Source organism: Salvelinus fontinalis, chromosome 16 (assembly GCF_029448725.1).
Source record: "Salvelinus fontinalis isolate EN_2023a chromosome 16, ASM2944872v1, whole genome shotgun sequence".
In the NCBI taxonomy this organism is placed as follows: domain Eukaryota; kingdom Metazoa; phylum Chordata; class Actinopteri; order Salmoniformes; family Salmonidae; genus Salvelinus; species Salvelinus fontinalis.
The window spans coordinates 5,701,402-5,723,523 of record NC_074680.1 but is presented as its reverse complement, the minus strand read 5'-3'; the positions used below and the strand labels follow the sequence as shown (position 1 = coordinate 5,723,523).

Sequence of the window (22,122 nt, the reverse complement as noted above, 5' to 3'; positions counted from 1 at the left end):
ACCAGAGCGCCAAATCTAGTTCTCAAAGGCTCCTTATCAACTTCTACTCCCATACCATAAGACTACTGAACAATTAATCAAATGGCTACCAGGACTATATGCATTGACCTCCCCTCCTTTATTTTACACTGCTGCTACTCAAATAGGAGCAAGGAAAACCGCTGGTTGGCTTGGCAAACAAGACAAACTGGCACAGAGAGACAGGAAACAAAGGGATATATACATTGGGGACAATAAGCGACACCTGGAGGGGGTGGAGACAATCTCAAGGACTAGTGAACAAGATCAGGGTGTGACAGTGTTATGTTTTTGTTTTTTTCATATTGTGGGGGCTGTTTTGTTAGACTTCTGTGCGGCATTTGACATTATCGATCATAGTCTGCTGCTGGAAATACGTATGTGTTATGGCTTTACAACCCCTGCTATACTGTGGATAAAGAGTTACCTGTCTAACAGAACACAGAGGGTGTTCTTTACTGGAAGCCTCTCCAACATAATCCAGGTAGAATCAGAAATGACCCAGGACAGCTGTCTAGGCCCATTACTTTTTTCAATCTTTAATAATGACATGTCACTGGCTTTGAGGAAAGCCAGTGTTTATACACTGCTCAAAAAAACAAAGGGAACACTTAAACAACACAATGTAACTCCAAGTCAATCACACTTCTGTGAAATCAAACTGTCCACTTAGAAAGCAACACTGATTGACAATAAATTTCACATGCTGTTGTGCAAATGGAATAGACAAAAGGTGGAAATTATAGGCAATTAGCAAGACACCCCCAAAAAAGGAGTGATTCTGCAGGTGGTGACCACAGACCACTTCTCAGTTCCTATGCTTCCTGGCTGATGTTTTGGTCACTTTTGAATGCTGGCGGTGCTCTCACTCTAGTGGTAGCATGAGACGGAGTCTACAACCCACACAAGTGGCTCAGGTAGTGCAGTTCATCCAGGATGGCACATCAATGCGAGCTGTGGCAAAAAGGTTTGCTGTGTCTGTCAGCGTAGTGTCCAGAGCATGGAGGCGCTACCAGGGGACAGGCCAGTACATCAGGAGACGTGGAGGAGGCCGTAGGAGGGCAACAACCCAGCAGCAGGACCGCTACAATTGCGCCCCTATGGGACTCCCAATCACTACCGGATGTGATACAGCCTAGATTCACACCAGGGACTGTGGTGACTCCTCTTGCACTGAGATGCAGCACTACTCGGAAGCCCAAGTGGCGGGAGAAGATTTGTCCAAACTTTTGACTGGTAGTCTATATGGGGCCACTTTCCCAGACACAGATTTAGCCTCGACTAAAAATCATTATCAGTGAAGAATCTCCATTGAAATGGTATTACTGAACAAAAATATAAATACAACATGCAACAATTTCTTGGATTTTACTGAGTTACAGTTCATATGAGGAAATCAGTCAATTGATAACAATTCATTATAGGCCCTAATTTATGGATTTCAAATGACATTTACACATCTGTGGGTCAGAGATACCTTCAAGAAACTGGGCCTCATAATGGGCCTTAGGATCTCGCCACGGTATTTTTGTGCATTCAAATTGCCATCAATAAAATGCAATTGTGTTCGTTGTCCGTACAGTGCCTTGCAAAAGTATTCATCCCCCTTGGCGGTTTTCCTATTTTGTTGCATTATAACCTGTAATTTAAATGGATTTTTATTTGGATTTCATGTAATGGACATATACAAAATCGTCCAAATTGGTGAAGTGAAAGGAAAAAAATTACTTGTTTCAACAAATTCAAAAAAAGAACAAATGAAAAAGTGGTGCATGCATATGTATTCAGCACCTTTGCTATGAAGCCCCTAAATAAGTTCTGGTGCAACCAATTACCTTCAGAAGTCACATAATTAGTTAAATAATGTACACCTGTGTGCAATCTAAGTGTCACATGATCTCAGTATATATACACCAGTTCTGAAAGGCCCCAGAATCTGCCACACCACTAAGCAAGGGGCACCACCACGCAAGCAGCACCATGAAGACCAAGGAGCTCTCCAAACAGGTCAGGGACAAAGTTGTGGAGAAGTACAGATAAGGGTTGGGTCATATAAAAATATCAGAAACTTTGAACATCCCATAGAGCACCATTAAAGCCATTATTAAAAAATGGAAAGACTATGGCACCACAACAAACCTGCCAAGAGAGGGCCACCCACAAACTCACGGACCAGGTAAGGAGGGCATTAATCAGAGAAGAAACAAAGAGACCAAAGATAATCCTGAAGAAGATGCAATGCTCCACAGCGGAGATTGGAGTATCTGTCCATAGGACCGCTTTTTAAGTCGTACACTCCACAGAGCTGGGCTTTACAGAAGAGTGGCCAGAAAAAAAGCCATTGCTTAAAAGTGTTTGCCAAAAGGCATGTGGGAGACTCCCCAAACATATGGAAGAAGGTACTCTGGTCAGATGAGACAAAATTTGAGCCTTTTGGCCATCAAGATAAACGCTATGTCTGGCGCAAACCAAACACCTCTTCCCTAAGTGAAGCATGGTATTGGCAGTGTCATGCTGTGGGGATGTTTTTATATCAGCAGGGACTGGGAAACTGGTCAGAATTGAACGAATGATGGATGGCGCTAAATACAGGGAAATTCTTGAGGAAACCTGTTTCAGTCTTCCAGGGATTTGAGACTGTCCTGCTGGTAGGTGAACCTCTGTCCCAATGACCCTAAGCAAACTGCTAAAGCAACACTCAAGTGGTTTAAGGGGAAACATTTAAATGTCTTGGAATGGCCTAGTCAAAGCCCAGACCTCAATCCAATTGAGAATCTGTGGTATGACTAAGATTGCTGTACACAAGTGAAACCCATCCGACTTGAAGGAGCTGGAGCAGTTTTGCCTTGAAGAATGGGCAAAAATCCCAGTGGCTCAATGTGCCAAACTTATAGAGACATACCCCAATAGACTTGCAGCTGTAATTGCTGCAAAAGGTGTCTCAACATAATATTGACTTTGGGAGGGTAAATAGTTATGCAGACTCAGGTTTTGTGTTTTCTTGTCTTATTTCTTGCATCTTCAAAGTGGTAGGCATGTTTTGTAAATCAAATGATAAGAACAAAAATCTATTTTAATTCCAGTTTGTAAGGCAACAAAATTTGAAAAATGCTAAGGAGGGTGAATACTTTTGCAAGCCACTGTAACTTATTCCTGCCCATACCAGAACCCCACCGCCACCATGGAGCACTCTGTTCACAACATTGACATCAGCAAACGACTCGCCATACACGTAGTCTGCGGTTGTGAGGCCAGTTGGACCAACTGAACAATTCTCTAAAATGACGTAGGAGGAGGCTTACGTTAGAGAAATTAACGTAAAATTCACTGGCAACAGCTCTGGTGGAATTTCCTGTAGTCAGTATGCAAATTGCACGCTCCCTCAACTTGAGACATTAGTGGCATTTTGTTGTGTGACAAAACTGCACAATTTAGAGTGGCCTTTTATTGTCCCCAGCACAAGGTGCACCTGTGTAATGATCCTGCTGTTTAATCAGCTTCTTGATATGCCACACCTGTCAGGTGGATTATCTTGGCAAAGGAGAACTGCTCACTAACAGGGATATATTTTTGTGTGTATGGAAAATTTCTGGGATCTTTTATTTCAGCTCATGAAACATGGGACCAACACATTACATGTTGCATTTATATTTTTGTTCAGTAGTTATATACTTTAGTCCAGGACTAGGCAAATTATGTGTTTTGGAAACTGGCCCTATATAAATAGAGCATCTCTGTTGAACATGTTTCATAGTCCAGGACTAGGCTTAATCTACTGTATGTCCAACAAACCAACCTATATTGTTTTACCCACATATATCATTCTTCATTGTTGCATCTGCTTATACATACAGGTTGCCCAGGTGTGTGGGCTGCATATTTCCTCTACCCAATCTCCGCTAACCAATAATAGCTCATCTGTCTCAGCTAATCTATCTGTGCTCCTGAGCGGCACAGTGGTCTAAGGCACTGCATTTCTGTGCAAGAGGTGTCAATACAGTCCCTGGTTGAAATCCAGGCTGTATCACATCTGGCTGTGATTGGGAGTCCCACAGGGCGGCGCACAATTGGCCCAGTGTCATCTGGGTTTGGCTGGGATAGGCCGTCATTGTAAATAAGAATTTGTTCCGAACTGACTTGCCAAGTAAAATAAAAATACATTCAAAAAATAGCTGCACCACTGCGTCAACCACACGGGCTAGCGTAGCCTAGATTCCTGTTTACACCCTCCATCAATAATTCACTGTATTCCTTTAGGATCCCTGCTATAACTCTCTTCTTCCCCACTAGCTCTCGTCTCTTTCGCTGCTATCTCAGATGAGGTGTTTTGGGGGAGGTAGAGTGGTTTTCTCGTTAATTATTTACTGACCCACCGATGTCTCTTGATTTGTTTTGGTTGTCTTGGCCTGTTGCTTTTCGTAAGGAAGGGACCCAATGCACAGAGGTTTGTAATGTGTTGGATAGTCAGGCCGCTTGTCTCGCCGAAGTTATAGTACCTCCCCAGTTGATCTGTGGGGAATGCATGTGCCTTCAGCTATGTTGGGCACACCCATAAGTGTTGAAAATATTAACGTGGGCACCATCCTGAGTGGTAAAAATACACAGATGTCAACACTGTACCACACCACTTTCTTTCCCAAATTATAGTCTACAGTATGTCTAACTTGATCCCTCGATATTGTGATAGTACAGTAGCTTTATCTTTTATAATTGACCATTTCCCAAGATGCCCCATTCATTTACAAACAAAATGTTAATGGTTCTCTATCTCTATTTCCCAGAATGCGCTTGAGGTCAGGGGCAGCTTCAAATCAATTTAGTGCCGGCTTGATTCAATCACTGTGGTCAGTGGTGGTCAACGGACACAAGAATACATTGACAGTGAGCGCTTTCTCACTTAGAGGTGAATACTTGTCAATAGAAGCCATCGTGTGGAGTTGTTCAATTGTGGCTGCCTATACATTGGCAATGAAGAGCTCTTTCAATTATGGTCAGTGCTTTGGTCAGGGCTGTATGAAGCCATTGTATAGAGTTTGGTGTGGGTAGCATGGAGGAATCCTATAGCAGTGTCAATGAAGGGTGTGCCTTGCTACACTAAAAAAGTGCTAGGTTAAAAGCTACCCAGTGATGGGTAAATAGTGGACAGAACACACTTTGGGTTATTTTTTAACTAGCCAGTTGGGTCACTGAGCTATGCACCACTGGGTCAGATCAGAAGACTGGAGGTGTGGCTTAGTAGGGGCGTGGCTTTCAGATTGTTCTTTTTGGCCACCTGTGAGATTAAATGTCATTCCGGTTAATCTGTTCTGTTGTATTGCCCACAAGTGTTATGGTTGGGTGCTGACACTTTTGTTTCCCCATTGGGGGCAGCTCTTCCCCCCCATTACTATTATTATGCCACATGTCTTCTGCAATTCGTTCTCCTCACTTTGTCTTTCTTAATCTCTTGCTCTCTCGCCTTCTCTCTAACGCCTTAAATCTCTCTCCTCATTAATATCATTCTGCCACCAGTTTCCATTATTAGGGTCTCTGATTTCTGGTTAACTATATTCCCCCCTTCTATCCCTCTTTTTCTGGTTTCCCCAAATCTTAAAACAATTTGTAAATTCATCCACCTGTTGCAGAAAGCGTTTATTTATTGCATATTACATTTTCAAAGTAACCATACATCAGAGTACAGCTTTGGGAAAAGGCCAACGTCTCTGAAAGGGCAAGCTCTCAACAATGTCTGGGTGAAACTGAACAGTTTCTTTCTATACTGTGTTTGGTTTGTAATGGTGAGAATGTGATAGACTGTCTGCCTACAGTGAGTTGGTGAGATTAATAGACAGATTCTGACCTAAGATCTGCGTCAAGGGTCAACTTCCCCCTACACCTACAGTAATATTGTGACATACCTGTGTTGGAGACGGAATTCTCCTGCTTGCATTTCCCTTTGGTGACTGATACATCATCGATGGCAATGTCGCCTTCGTAGCCCGATCCCCAAATGGCCTGAAACACCACCTGGACAGGGAAAGGGAAAAACAGACTTTAAAAAGAGAATAACTGGGCTTTCCATAGAAAATGAACTTCCACTTACATTGCCAATACCACCAAAGTATTATGCAAAATTGCTGGCAAGAATTACATAGACCTTACAAGTGATTTACCACTCAGAATAATGTTTTTTTTTTTTTTTAAGTTTTCTTTTACATTTTGTCACTTTCCAAAACCCTATCCTGACTTCTCTCTTTACAACAAAATGAAAAAGAGTGACAGAGTTTACTCTAAGGTCATGTTATGAAGCCATTTGAAAAAATAACAAACGTCCTAAAATAAAACGAGGCCAGATATTGTGGCGTAAGCAATGGGCAGTGGCTTATATACCCTGGCCACCTGTTAGGAAAAGTTTCAGTTCGGCTCTCCATCTTTACCCAGAAGACATTGGTTTTGATTGACAGCTTAATTACTGTGGAAAGTTGTAGCCCCAAACCCCATCGCACCGAGCTAATCAAAGATAGAGCGTATTCCATTTGGAGAAAAAAGGAAACCACAGCAACAAGGAGAGTACACTTTCACATAATAGCATTCACCTCAGACTGGTGGGTAATCCATTCTTAATTCTCTTAATGAGAAAACAAAACGGGGATACTGCATATCCATGGCGAATGATTGCGGCATATTGAGTGTGAGGCAATGTGCACTCATTGGCGTTAGTGTATACTCTGGCTCGTGTGTGTTAGAGTGCCTCGATATTTCTGTGCGTGTCCATTTTTAAACTAGCCATCGCTGTGAGTGTATGCTTCTTATGGTTGCATCCCTACAGGTTGCAATTAAGGCACCACAGGACAACCCCCGCCACGCGCACTCGTCCATATAAGGACAAAACGCCACACAGCCTCTTGGCCCACAGTTGACCAGGGGCTCATCAACTACCAGCACTCTGACCACTCTCTCTTTTTTTCCAATTTAGCAGAAAGGTGGACGTCGCGGCTATCTTGCTGCTATTCTCTAATTGAATCCCAGAATACACTCCTTTTGAACGAGGGACTCCTTTGAATAAATAAAGAATGCCTGGAGAGGAGGTTTTGACAGGGATGGAGGGAGTGAAGGGAGTGAGACTCTGATAGATGTGACTGGTCTACTCGTTTGCGAGGGATCTTCATTTGACTTGTCCGCGAGGGGGAAGAAGGACGGAGGGGTGGCTAGGCTAATTGGCCAAAGGGCCGTGGTGGGCGGACAGGTGGTGTCGAGGAAAAGAGCCCATTCACACAATGTCCAATTATACTCAATGGTATTAGTCACACCGCTATAAATGCACATGAACACACACACACACCTCACACACCTTTGTCCTTGTGTGTGTGCTTGTGTGTCTAGTTGGCCAGGTCTTGCTATTCATTTTTATTCATGTGTTCACTTCCATAGCTCTTTCGCGTAAATCCCCTCATCTAATAGGCAGAGGCCAACGCTTGCCGACAGTACAAGCCTGATTTATTATAGGGCAGACAAGCCTTACCAGGGGCTGTGAATAGACACACACAAACACATGCACGCACACACACAAGCACCAACACAAATAAACACACACCCACTATGTCTACGAGAGAGAGAGCAAGAGAGGTGAAACGGAGAAGATTGAGAGAGACATGAGTGTGAAGAGAGAGGGAGAGGATTGAGATGGAAGAGAAATAGAGAGATGGAAAGAGAGTTGCCAGGGCCCCATGAATTAAACAGCTATAAAGCTGTGTGTGCGTGTGTGTGCATGTGTGTTTGTGCACGTTTGTATGCCTTTGTCTATGTGGTGTGTGGTTGTTATTGATGTGTGTGGTTTATATTTGTAAAGATTGGGGTATCTGTGTGAGATTTTGAAGCTTGTGTAAACATCTGTAAGTGGGGCTGTGTGCGTGTCTGTCTAAATTACTATGCTCTCACTTTGTTTTCTCCTGCTGGAGGGGATACATGTGTAGCAGTAGAACAGGGCTGTCCCTAAAGTCTGGCTCAGCTCCCTATGACACACACCCACAGGTGCACACACACACACACAGGCTTGTGTGCATGCAGATACATGCACACTTTGCACACGCGCATGCACAGGAAATGTGCAAGTGTTGGTGTTAAGGTAAAAAGTGTTGTGAGTGTTATAACTGAGTGTTGATTCCAGTGGGGTTAACACCAGTGGGATTAACATTTTCACCACGCGGCGACGAAAATAAGTGTTATTTTATTCACAGTGGGATCAACACTGCGTGGCTTTGTTGTATTTCAGTTAACTCTCTCAGAGTGAAAAAGACATGAGAGGGTGCTCATTATCATTCCTCCCTGAATGCTGTGTTGCAGGTTGAGTTTTAGAATGTTCTAGTATCGACGTTTCTGCATGCACATTGATTCATTGATTATACTATACAAAAGGTACAACTTTTCTAAACTAATCCAATCTGTAATAGTGAAGGGTTCGGGAACGACCAGCTCTTTTTGAACGCATCTTTTTGATGAACGTCAGGAACCGAATCCCATCAGTGAAAGACCCTTACATTTGGATACTGCTACCACTGCTTTTTGAGCTCAAAACAAGGCGTTTTCTGCAGATAAGTTACAAAATAATTCTCTAAAGAGGGTGAATTCTCACTGCAGAAACAATAAATAACATGGAGAGTGCGTCTGGACCGTACTGATTTTTTTTCATTGCGTAAAAAAAAAAGAAGGCATTATCATTGTTAGTGTCTAATAATTTGGCCAGGTCAAAATGTATTTGAACAACGTTTCACGATCTGCCTACCTTTTGGGATATACATTGGTTCTAGGTCGATTTTGAAGCATCATTAACTAAGAGCTGTTTGGGAGCCACTCTTTTACGTGAATGTAGCAAAATGAGTCGGCTCACAGAAAAGACTCGGAATTCTCATCACTAATCTGTAAGGGGTTGGACTTATTGCATCTTTTACAGAGATGGTTGTTCCAGTTTAGATGGTTTAGGTAGTATTGTTTGTCAAGTCCTTGATAAATGATTCCCAATGTTTGATATTGTTAGTAGTTGATGTTCTTCTTTAATAACACCGACCACACAGCAAATCAGGGGGAAGAAAATTGGTTTATTCAAATAGGACAAATCACTCCTCTGCCCTCAGTGATGCTCTCCAGTGATTCTCTCCACAGAACAAAGGGACAGGATGTAGTTTATAACCCGGCCCTAGCCTGTGGTTTACCAATTAGAATTTCTTGCAACAAAACTGGGCCAATGGCCAAATAAAAATAAATAATTCTCTCTACAATTATTCTGACATTTCACATTCTTAAAATAAAGTGGTGATCCTAACTGACCTAAGACAGGGAATTTTTAACTAGAATTAAATGTCAGGAATTGTGAAACACTGAGTTTAAATGGATTTGGCTAAGGTGTATGTAAACTTCCGACTTCAACTGTACATATGAGATGAGTGATGCAAGATATGTAAAGTGACTAGTGTACCATTTATTAAAGTGGCCAATCATTTTAAGTCTGTGTATATAGGCTGCAGCCTCTCTGTGCTAGTGATGGCTATTTAACAGTCTGATGGCCATTTAGATATAAGCTGTTTTTCAGTCTCTCTGTCCCAGAGCCCTCACCTCCTCTCTGTAGGCTGTCTCGTCATTGTTGGTAATCAAGCCCACTACTGTTGTGTCGTCTGCAAACTTGATGATTGAGTTGGCGGCGTGCTTGGCCATGCAGTCGTGGGTGAACAAGCAGTACAGGAGAGGGCTGAGAACGCACCCTTGTGGGGCCCCAGTGTAGAGGATCAGCGAAGTGGAGGTGTTGTTTCCTACCTTCACCACCTGGGGTGGCCCCTCAGGAAGTCCAGGACCAAGTTGCACAGGGCGGGGTTCGGACGCAGGGCCTCGAGCTTAAATATGAACTTGGAGGGTAATATAGTGTTGAATGCTGAGCTATAGTCAATGAGCAGCATTCTTACATAGGTATTCCTCTTGTCCAGATGAGATAGGGATTGCATCGTCTGTGGACATATTGGGGCGGTAAGCAAATTGAAGTGGGTCTAGGGTGACAGGTAAGATGGAGGTGATATGATCCTTGACTGGTCTCTCATTTAGTTCAGTTACCTTTGTATTCTTGGGTACAGGAACAATGATGGGGACAGCAGACTGGGATAGGGAGAGACTGAATATGTCCGTAAACACACCAGCCAGCTGGTCTGCACATGCTCTGAGGACGCGGCTAGGGGTGCCTTCTGGGCCCGCAGCCTTGCTAGGGTTAACACGTTTAAATGTCTTACTCACGTCGGCCACGGAGAAGGATAACCCACAGTCCTTGGTAGCGGGCCGCGTCATTGGCACTGTGTTATCCTCAAAGTGGGCAGAGAAGTTGTTTAGCTTGTCCGGAAGCAAGACGTCGGTGTTCGCGACATGGCTAGTTTTTCTTTTGTAGTCCGTGATTGTCTGTAGACCCTGCCACATACGTCTCATGTCTGAGCCGGTGAATTGCAACTCAACTTTGTCTCTATACTGACGTTTTGCCTGTTTGATTGTCTTGCGGAAGGAATGACTACTTTGTTTGTATTCTGCCATATTCCAACTAGCAGGTTGCTGACTGGCAAACCAATATGTGCATGTTCCTCTACTGTAAATACACACATTCAAACACGTGTGTACCTATACATAAGAGCTGTATATCCAAACTCTTACAATGACCCAGATAAGACACAGATGTACACACACACACATACACACACAAACACACACGCGCGTGCTATATAGACTTGACTCAGCACAAACAGGGGACCTGGGGAGATGAGATGGAGCCCTGAGCGGTAATCACTGCACACTACACACACCGCTGAGTCAGCGGTTCAGCACGCCTGACCTCCATAGGGATGAGTGGGAGTAAAGTGCAACTGAGGCTTCTGTGGAGCCGAGTGGACCTCCATAGCGTGCCAACCAGGAATATCAGGCTTACTCATGACCAGGGATGTGCAGGACGACTGCATTTGGTAAAATATATTAAAATTTTTGCAAATCTTTGCTATTTGTTTTTGTTTACAAATCACTTTATTTTGTGCAATAAAGCACTGAACATTCTGTGGATTACCCATTCTCATCATAAATCATCGGCGTCCTGTAAAAACCAGAGACAATCCGGACTATCCAAATAAAGTGTGAGCAAACCTTGTGTCAGAATTGTTTTTGATTTCATTTTTTACATTAGTAGTCATCCCCCTACAATGTGCTGTGAAAGTTTCTCGACTCTCAAGTTCGAAAAAACGTTCAAATGAACGTTTTTCCAGAATGCCGATTGAATCTAAAGCAGCCATTGGAATATTTTGTCAAGGTACATTTTTGTCCGGGCATGCTCGTGGACGGCCTTACCTGGAAGGGTCCGCTGGGGTTGACAATGATGTTAGCCTGGTTCCAGTCAGGACCCTGGTTCCCAATCAGGCTCCAGACCTTAGTGTCCACAGAGGCGATGCTCTTCACCCTCAGCCACACGTCCAGGGTACCTACATTTTGGGGTAGAGAGGGGAGAACAGAGCTTATTGAGAGGCTTTGGAGGGGGGTTTGAGTGTGTGTGTGTGAGGGGTCTTGTTCTTCTATCCTTGTGGGGACATTTCCCACATCCCCACGAGGACAAAAGCTATCTTAAAATTAGGAGTTAGGGAAAGGGTTACAATTAGGGTTAGGGGTTAGGGAAAATAGGAAAAAAAAGGCTAGAAAAATGAAGCGCGTGTGTGTGTTCAGTTTCTGTCTATTTTTTACTGTTGTGTTTTATACCACAATCTAAGTTTATTAGATGTAAGTTTATTAGAAGTTAATTTTCCTTTTCTGCTGAGAGCACTTTCCTTTGTTTTCTGCGCCTTTCCTAGATTTGAGACTGAATAATATATTGGGTTCTCTTAAGCACAAGTAGTAGCGGTAATTCAATGCATACGTTAGGTTGGCTGTCTCCCTGGCTTAATGCTCCCCACCCGCTTCACAGGAGAGCCATTTGAACGTAACCTTTTTTTAATCAAAATGATTTTCTTCTTCTGAAATGCCATCTTTCATGTGCCTTAATAACAAACTTGTATGCCGTCTGTAAATACGAATACAATTGTACAATTACGAACTTAGCACCCGATGTCACAGGAAGGCCAAAAAGATAATCAAGGACAACAACCTGCCTGTTCACACAACTACCATCCAGAAGGCGAGTTCAGTACAAGTGCATCAAAGCCGAGACACTGTAAAACAGCTTGTGAGAGGCTGCTGCCTACATTGAGACCCAATCACTGGCCACTTTAATAAATTGATCACTAGTCACTTTACACAATGCCATTTTAATAATGTTTACCTAACTTACATTACTCACGTCATATGTATATACTGTATTTTATACCGGTTGGGATGGTGTTCTTCGGCTTGCAAGCCTCCTCCTTTTTCCTCCAAACATAACGATGGTCATTATGGCCAAACAGTTCTATTTTTGTTTCATCAGACCAGAGGACATTTCTCCAAAAAGTACAATATTTGTCCCCATATGAAGTTGCAAACCGTAGTCTGGCTTTTGGAGGTCTGGTTTTGGAGCAGTGGCTTCTTCCTTGCTGAGCGGACTTTCAGGTTATATCCATATAGGACTGGTTTTACTGTGGATATAAATAGTTTTGTACCTGTTTCCTCCAGCATCTTCACAAGGTCCTTTGCTGTTGTTCTGGGATTGATTTGCACTTTTCGCACCAAAGTACGTTCATCTCTAGGAGACAGAACGCGTCTACTTCCTGAGCGGTAGACAGCTGCGTGGTCCCATGGTGTTTATACCTGCGTACTATTGTTTGTAAAGATGAACGTGGTACCTTCAGGCATTTGGAAATTGCTCCCAACAATGATGTCAAGCAAAGAGGCACTGAGTTTGAAGGTAGGCCTTGAAATACATCCACAGGTAGATCTCAAATGATGTCAATTAGCCTATTAGAAGCTTCTAAAGCCATGACATCATTTTCTGCAATTCTCCAAGCTGTTTAAAGGCACAGTCAACTTCGTGTAACTTCAGACCCACTGGAATTTGTCTGTAAATAATTGTTGGAAAAATGACTTGTGTCATGCACAAAGTTGATGTCCTAACCGACTTGCCAAAAACAATAGTTTGTTAACAAGACATTTGTGGAGTGGTTGAAAAACGAGTTTTAATGACTCCAACCTAAGTGTATGTAAACTTCCGACTTCAACTGTATAGCCTCGCTACTGTTATTGTACTGCTGCTCTTTAATTATTTTTAATAAAACATTTTAATTACTCTATATTTTATTTAACACTTCTTTTTCTTAACTGCATTGTTGGTGAAGGGCTTGTAAGTAAGCATTTCACTGTAAGGTATCTCCGTGATCGACGAGAGTAAGACATTTAAGCGTGTTAACCCTCTCAAAGCTGCCGGCCCAAACTGCATCCCTAGCCGCGTCTTCAGAGCATGCGCAGACCAGCTGGCTGGAGTGTTTACAGACATGTTCAATCTCTCCCTATCCCAGTCTACTGTCCCCACATGCTTCAAGATGGCCACCATTGTTCCTGTACCCAAGAAAGCAAAGGTAACTGAACTAAATGACTATTGCCCCGTAGCACTCACTTCTGACATCATGAAGTACTTTGAGAGACTAGTCAAGGATCATATCACCTCTATTTTACCTGACACCCTAGACCCACATCAATTTGCTTACCTCCCCAATAGATTCACAGACGATGCAATCGCCATCGCATTGCACGCTGCCCTAGCCCATCTGGACAAGAGAAATACCTATGTAAGAATGCTGTTCATTGACTATAGGTCAGCATAGTACCTTCCAAGCTCATCATTAAGCTTGGGGCCCTGGGTCTGAACCCCGCCCTGTGGAACTGGGTCCTGGACTTCCTGACGGGCCGCCCCTAGGTGGTGAAGGTAGGAAGCAAGAGCTTCACTTTGCTGATCCTCAACAATGGGGCCCCACAAGGGTGTGTGCTCAGCCCCCTTCTGTACTCCCTGTCCACCCATGACTGCGTGGCCACGTACGCCTCCAACTCAATCATCAACTTTGCAGAAGACACAACAGTAGTAGGCTTGATTACCAAAAATGACGAGACAGCCTAAAGGGAGGAGGTGAGGGCCATAGGAGTGTGGTGTCAGGAAATTAACCTTTCATGCAACGTCAACAAAACAAAGGAGCTGATCGTGGATTTAAGGAAATAGGGGAGGGAGCACCCCCCTATCCACATCGATGGGACCGCAGTGGAGAAGGTGGAAAGCTTCAAGTTCCTCGGCGTACAAACTGAAATGGTCCACCCACACAGACGGTGTGGTGAAAAAGGCGCAACAGCGCCTCTTCAACCTCAGGAAGCTGAAGAACTTTGGCTTGGCACCTAAAACCCTCACACATTTTACAGATTGAGAGCATCCTGTCAGGCTGTATCACCACCTGGTACGGCAACTGCACCGCCCGAGCTAGAAACACAAGCTTTTCTCCACACACGCAAAAACATCTGCTAAACACATGTATGTGACCAATACAATTTGATTTTGTGTGTAAATGGATGAGAAAAATGGCTGTATTTACTTAAATTAGTTAAGAGAATATAATGTAACCATTGGTGTATAAAAATTTGATTTAGGGTGATGTCACCCTGTCTTTGTAATAATCCCGCCTCCTGAATCCAAGTATTTGACGTGGAGGAGGGGACCAGTAACTTTATGATCAAACTTTATCAATGTAGAAGCAACATGTTTCATACTTTGGTCATCATACTTTGATCTGGTTTTATCCAAATATCGTCACATTTCATGAAAAACATGATTTATGACTGTTGAACCCCTCCCATGGTGGTTGGTTGTTGGAGTGTGTCTGAAAACCAAGTGTGACTTAGCATATTCATTGGTTAACTTTGACCTATCCTGGCATGTTGGTCTGATGAGTGTCTGATTGACAACTCCATTAGAACTGAGATCCTCATCTCAGTCATTTCTGTGGTAGTCTACATTCTGATTATCTACCCTTTTCCCAAAGTGTGCACTCATTCACTCCCCCCTTATGGATTTAAAGGGACAGAAAAATCCAAGGACCGGTAAGGACCAATCTAATGCATGGGGTGAGTGAATGAGTACACACTTTTGGAGAAGTGTAGAGACTTGGACTGAGTCTCTGCAGTTCAATTTAGTACTCGCTCACTCACTGGCTGAATCCCAGTGGCTGAATCTCAAATCTCTCCCTAATCAACTCATCATCAAGCTTTGATTATTTAAATCAGCTGTCTACTGCAAGGGTCAAACCAAAACTTCCACCCAGGGGGGACCCAGGACTGAGTGGTGTAGGGGCTAATTAGCCCTGGGTTTCGTAAACTCGGTCCTCGCGATTCCAAGGGGTGCACGTTTTGTCTTTTTGCCCTAGCACTACACAGCTGATTGAAATAATCAACTAATCATCAAGCTTTGATCATTTCAATCAGCTGTGTAGTGTCAGGGGAAAAAAACTATACATGCACCCCTTGGGGTGCAGAGGACCGAGTTTGGGAGACGCTGAATTAGACCCTTCGACAACCACTTTGGCCAAAGCCGGCAAGGCTGCAGGCGTCAGAGCGAAGTGCTATCCCGACACGCACCGCGGTATGTTTGGCCCATTTGATTAAAGAAGTATGGAGAGGCGTGCCTAATTATATGTCACATGCATTTGTTTAATTTTGAGACTTTTGTAACAGATGAGCCATATATTCCTTGTATCATATTGAGACATATGTAAGAGACGAAATAACCCCCAAATGAAATGTTTAACTGTTACTGAGGTTTATATCTTGTAAAACAACAGGGGGATTTGTTAGTTTGAATTTCATGTTCATTTAATTATTATTTAAAAGTGGAACATCATTCAAGTCACGAGTGTGTCCCATAGTTGATGGGTTTATTGATCCCCTCGCCACTCTCTGGAAGTTACCCTCTGAGTTTCGTCAGCAACACGTGACAATGGAGGGCCCTCTGAGCGACTTGGTAGAGGAGAGGGGGGGGTTTAGGATTCACAGACTCACTCACTGCTTCCCTCTATCAGGTTTCAGATAAGACCCAAGTGCAGACTGTGTTGAAGTAACAATGTTTATTGCAACAACAGCGGCCGGCAAACGATAATCCAGAGTAGTGGGGCAAAGGTACGGGACGGCAGGCAGGCTCAGGGTCAGGTCAGGCAGAGGTCGGTAATCCAGAGTAGGGGCAAAGGCACAGGACGGCAGGCAGGCTCAGAGTCAGGACAGGCAATGGTCAAAACCAGGAGGACGAGAAAAAGAGAGACTGGGGAAAAGCAGGAGCTTAGACAAAACGCTGGTTGACTTGAACAAACAAGACAAACTGGCCCAGACAGACAGAAAACACAGGTATAAATACCCAGGGGATAAGTGGGTAAGATGGGTGACTTCTACACTGTGCTTCTACACTTGCATTGCTTGCTGTTTGGGGTTTTAGGCTGGGTTTCTGTACAGCACTTTGAGATATCAACTGATGTACGAAGGGCTATATAAATAAATTTGATTTGATTTTGATTTGACTTCGAGGGGGGTGGAGACAGGTAAAACAAATCAGGCCGTGACACCCTCACTCACTCATCCTCTATCTGTCTTTCTCCCTCTATCCTGTCCTCACTCTCCCTCTTAATTACCCATAAGCCATGTTTCTGTGTCTCCCGCCCCCTCATTTTCCCTCTTTGGACTCAGCGGCAGCATTAAACAACATTTAATGAGCTTTGGATCCATAAAAAAAATTGTACGGGTCTGGTTAGCCCAGAGAGAGAGAAAGAGGGACAGCAGCAGGACTGCCGAGGAATCATCAATGTTTATCACTTTTTGTTAACTTCTCTAGGATAGGTAGGACGATAGCGTCCCACTTGGCCAAAATCCAGAAGAAATGTAGCGCGCCAATTTGAAATATATTACTATAAAAATCAATCTTTCATGAAATCACACATGAAAGACACCAAATTAAAGCTACACATGTTGTGAATACAGCCAACATGTCTGATTTCAAAAAGGATTTTCGGGGAAAGCACACCAAACAATTATGTTAGCTCAGTACATAGCCACAGAAAAACACAGACATTTTCCCAGCAAAAGTAGTAGAGTAGTAACAAAAACCATTAAAAATAATTAATCACTAATCTTTGAACATCTTCATCAGATGACACTCATGACATCATGTTACACAATACATTTATGTTTTGTTCGATAATGTGCATATTTATATCCACAAATCTCGGTTTACATTGGCGCCATGTTCAGAAATGCCTCCAATATCCGGAGTAATTACAGAGAGCCACGTCAAATAACAGAAATACTCATCATAAACTTTGATGAAAGATACATGTTTTACATATAATTAAAGATACACTTGTTCCTAATGCAACCGCTGTGTCAGATTTAAAAAAAACTTTACGTAAAAAGCACGCCATGCAATAATCTGAGACAGTGCTCAGATGTAACAACATTTTTCTGCCATGTTGGAGTCAACAGAAATACGAAATTACATCATAAATATTCCCTTACCTTTGATTATCTTCATCAGAATGCAGTGCCAGGAATCCTAGTTCCACAATAAATTGTTGTTTTGTTCGATAATGTCCATTACTTATGTCCAATTAGCTAATTTTGCTAGCATGTGTAGTACATGTGTCCAAATGCTCGCGCAGATGCAGGCAAACGTGGGACGAAAACTTCAAAAAGTTATATTCCAGGTCGAATAAACTGGTCAAACTTAGTAGAGAATCAATCTTCAGGATGTTGTTCAGGATCATTTATATCCAATAAGGTTCCAACCGGAGAATTCTTTTCAGTCTCTATTTTTTTTTTTTTTTTTTTTTTTTCACCTTTATTTAACCAGGTAGGCTAGTTGAGAACAAGTTCTCATTTGCAACTGCGACCTGGCCAAGATAAAGCATAGCAGTGTGAACAGACACAACACAGAGTTACACATGGAGTAAATAAGTAATGGAACGCAAGACGATATAATGAGGAAGGCGCGTGACCAAGAACTGGCACTCTGCCAGACCACTGACTCATTCCCCTCCCATCCGGTCCCACAACACAGCATAAGCTTCATTCCACGTTCTACTGACTGTTGACATCTAGTGGAAGGTGTATGAAGTGCAAACAGATCCATATATTACAGGGCATTGAATAGGCGATGACTTTAACAACGACCACTCTCAGAATTTTGACTTCCTGTTTGGATTTTTTCTCAGGATTTTGCCTGCCATATGAGTTCTTTTATACTCACAGACATCATTCAAACAGTTTTAGACTTCAGAGTGTTTTCTATCCAATAGTAATAATAATATGCATATATTAGCGTGTGGGACAGAGTAGGAGGCAGTTCACTATGGGCACGAAATTCATCCAAAAGTGAAAATGCTGCCTCCTATACCAAAGAAGTTAACTTCTACTTGGTCACCATCCCGGATCCGGGAGCATCCTCATCAGTAAAAAAGCTGACTAGCATAGTGCCACAAGTAAATACTAGCATATAAATATCATGAAATCACAAGTCCAAGACACAAAATGAAAGATACACATCTTGTGAATCCAGCCATCATTTCCGATTTTTAAAATGTTTTACAGTGAAAACACAATATGTATTTCTATTAGCTAACCACAATAGCAAAAGACTCAACCGCATATTTTCACAATTTTTTTACCGCATAGGTAGCTATCACAGAACCGACCAAATAGAGATATAATTAGTCACTAACCAAGAAACAACTTCATCAGATGACAGTCTTATTACATGTTACACAATACATTTATGTTTTGTTCAAAAAATTTGCATATTTGAGGTATAAACCACAGTTTTACATTGCAGCTACAATCAAAAATATAACCAAAGCAGCTAGAATAATTACAGAGAGCAACGTGAGATACCTAAATACTCATCATAAAACATTTATGAAAAATACATGGTGTACAGCAAATGAAAGATAAACATCTTGTGAATCCAGCCAATATTTAAGATTTTTTAAGTGTTTTACAGCGAAAACACAATATAGCATTATATTAGCTTACTACAATAGCCTACCACACTACCGCATTCATTCATCAAGGCACGTTAGCGATAGCAATAGGCACGTTAGCGATAGCGAATAAACCAGCAAAAGATATATAATTTTTGACTAACCTTGATAAGCTTTATCAGATGACAGTACTATAACATCAGGTTATACATACACTTATGTTTTGTTCGAAAATGTGCATATTTAGAGCTGAAATCAGTGGTTATACATTGTGCTAAAGTAGCACCTTTTTCACAGAATGTGCGGATATTTTTATGACACTCAAACTATTCTGACCAAATAACTATACATAAACGTTACTAAAAAATACATGTTGTATAGGAAATGATAGATACACTAGGTCTTAAAACCTTTTCTCAATAGGGGGTGCTGTTTTCACTTTGTAATAATTTCGTTCCCAAATTAAACTGCCTTGTACTCAATTCTTGCTCGTACAATATGCATATTATTATTACTATTGGATAGAAAACACTCTCTAGTTTCTAAAACCGTTTGAATTATATCTGTGAGTAAGACAGAACTCGAGTTGGAGCGATTTTCCTATGAGGATGTGAGAATGCTGAAATCTGCAGGCTGTTCTGAGGTCGGTTTATTAATTTGCATGTATTCTATTGGTTGAGATGCACTGCATACGCCTTCCCCTGGATGTCAGCGAATAGTGAGAATTGGAATGGAGTTGCTAGGCAGATCTGAGGGCTTATAAATGGGCTGGCAACGTGGGGTCCTCCCTTTCTTCTCTTCGCCATGACGCAAAAAGGACCTCAGGATGTCGTTCTAGAAAGCTCCCGTTATAGCCCTTAGATATATCCGGCTCTGTTTTTATTCGATATAGGTGTTAAAGACATCATAATGTTGTTATTTTAAACCGAGTTATATCAGTTTATATCAGTATATTGCAATTTTCGGGTATTTATTTGTGCTGCGTTCTAGGGAGTTGGGCACGTCTTGCCCACATGGCTAATGTTTACTGCTAATTCCAAAGTTGAAGGCGACAATCTACAACCGAGCAACGATTCGTTTGGAAAAAGGACAACTTGCCCAAGATTCTGATGGGAGCTCATCAAAAAGTAAGAACTATTTATGATGTTAATTCGTTGTTCTGTTGAAAAATGTAAAACTCATATTCCGCCATTAACCTGTTATGGTTGCACGCTGAATATTGAAAAAACTGGAAAATGTGTGCACATTTTCAAACGGCCTCCTAAGAAACTTTTTATTTTCCAATATGCATATATTTACTACTGTTGGATAGATAACAGTCTGTAGTTTCTAAAAAGGTTTGAATTGTTTCTCTAAGTCGAACAGAAATATTTTTACAGCCATTTTCCCAGACGAATTGAGTTTCCCAAAATGCGATGTGTCTCTTTAAGACCTTCTCTATAAAAGGCCATTTGACTTGTGACCATAGGGACACGTCAGAGGCGTTCGTCAGACTGTAATGCGGAAGTGAGAATTGAAAGGAGTCGAATATCTCGTCCCTGGACTGAATAACACAACTTCTTGTGAGACCTGCGCAGTTAAAATAAAAATCCGGGCGCGAAGGATAATTTGATCTCGGCTTCTGGAACAAGGTAGATAACGTTGAATATGATGCCTGACTACGATATTATTTGGTACATGTCACAAAATCATCCTAAAGTATGTTTTTTCAATATACTTTAATTATATTATTGCAATTTATTCTGGACTTTAGATGTGAAACGACGGAAGAATTTTTTGAAGAAAAGCTTTCTAGCGCAGCAATGCTATCGTGCTAGCTAACCAAAGAGGGAAATAATTCGTTCTGGAACCCAACTAAAGACTCTACTGGACATTGGACCCCGTTACAACATTCTGATGGAGTACCAAGAAAGATAAGACCCAATTTGGGATGCTTTTTCATATATATGTCGAACTGTTGAATGCTAACTCTGCTAACTGTGCTAGGCTAGCGCTTGACTAGAATCAATGCTGCCTTATGCTAGCTTATGATGTTAGCTAATATAACGATATATTGTGTTTTCGCTGTAAAACACTTCAAAAATCGGAAATGTTGTCTGTATTCACAAGATATCTGTCTTTCATTAGTTATCCACCATATGTTTTTCTGAAATGTTTTATGAGGTGTAATTAGTAGCCGACGTTGGTGTATGTATTTTCTCTGGCTACTCCCGGCTGGATTCAGACTGTAGCTATGTATTAGCATTTTTGGGTAGCATCAATGTAAAACTGATTTATAGCTAAAATATGCACTTTTTATGAACAAAACATAGATTTATTGTGTAACATGTTATATGACTGTCATCTGAGGTCGTTTTTTCTGGGCTCTTTAGGTTGGTTTTAGTTTATTTCGGTTGGTTGTGCATGCTACTTCAATCATAATTCATACTTCATAATCATAATTCATACGTGTCTGTCCACTTTTGTATTTGGTGGTGAGCTAACATAAATATATGTGGTGTTTTCTCTGTAAAACATTTAAAAAAATCGGACATGTTGGCTGGATTGACAAGATGTTTATCTTTCAAATGCTGTATTGGACTTGTTAATGTGTAAAAGTTAAATATTTAAAAAAAATAGATTTTGAATTTCGCGCCCTGCAGGGGTGTCATTTTCGGTCCGAGGTCGGGCTTGCACCCCAAACAGGTTAATTTCGGTGCGGTCTCGCTTTAACGCACGCTGTATGTCGTACCGTTAATTTTAAAAATCTAACACAGCGATTGCATTAAGAACTAATGTATCTTTCATTTGCTGTCCAACCTGTATTTTTTAGTCAAGTTTAGGATTAGTTACTGATTAGATTAGGTGCCTCTCCCAAGATTTCTCCCGACATATTGTTGGCAGCTTGGCTACTTTTCTCATTGTATAACCACGATTTGTGCCGCTGAATATGCACATTTTCGAATAAACTCTCTATATATTGTGTAATATGATGTTATAGGACTGTCATCTGAAGAAGTTTGAGAAGGTTAGTGAAAAAATGTATATATTTTGCTGGTTTATTGGTTATCGCTATTGTTGGCCTGAATCAATGCTGTTGTGTGGTTGGTTATTGTAGAAAGCTAATATAATGCTATATTGTGTGTTTTGCTGTAAAACACTTAAAAAATCTGAAATA

At 41.8% G+C, this 22,122-nt stretch overlaps 1 protein-coding gene across 1 annotated transcript in view; it reads right to left on the bottom strand.

Moving 5' to 3' along the window:
- LOC129812556 (MAM domain-containing glycosylphosphatidylinositol anchor protein 1-like) overlaps positions 1-22,122 on the bottom strand; it is a 310,719-nt gene that overhangs the window by 6,785 nt on the left and 281,812 nt on the right. Inside the window, exons 17-18 of the mRNA XM_055864208.1 lie at positions 11,359-11,489; positions 5,916-6,024 (exon numbers count right to left, since the gene is read on the bottom strand). Coding sequence (XP_055720183.1) covers positions 5,916-6,024; positions 11,359-11,489 — 240 coding nt within the window. The remainder of the gene's footprint in view (positions 1-5,915; positions 6,025-11,358; positions 11,490-22,122) is intronic.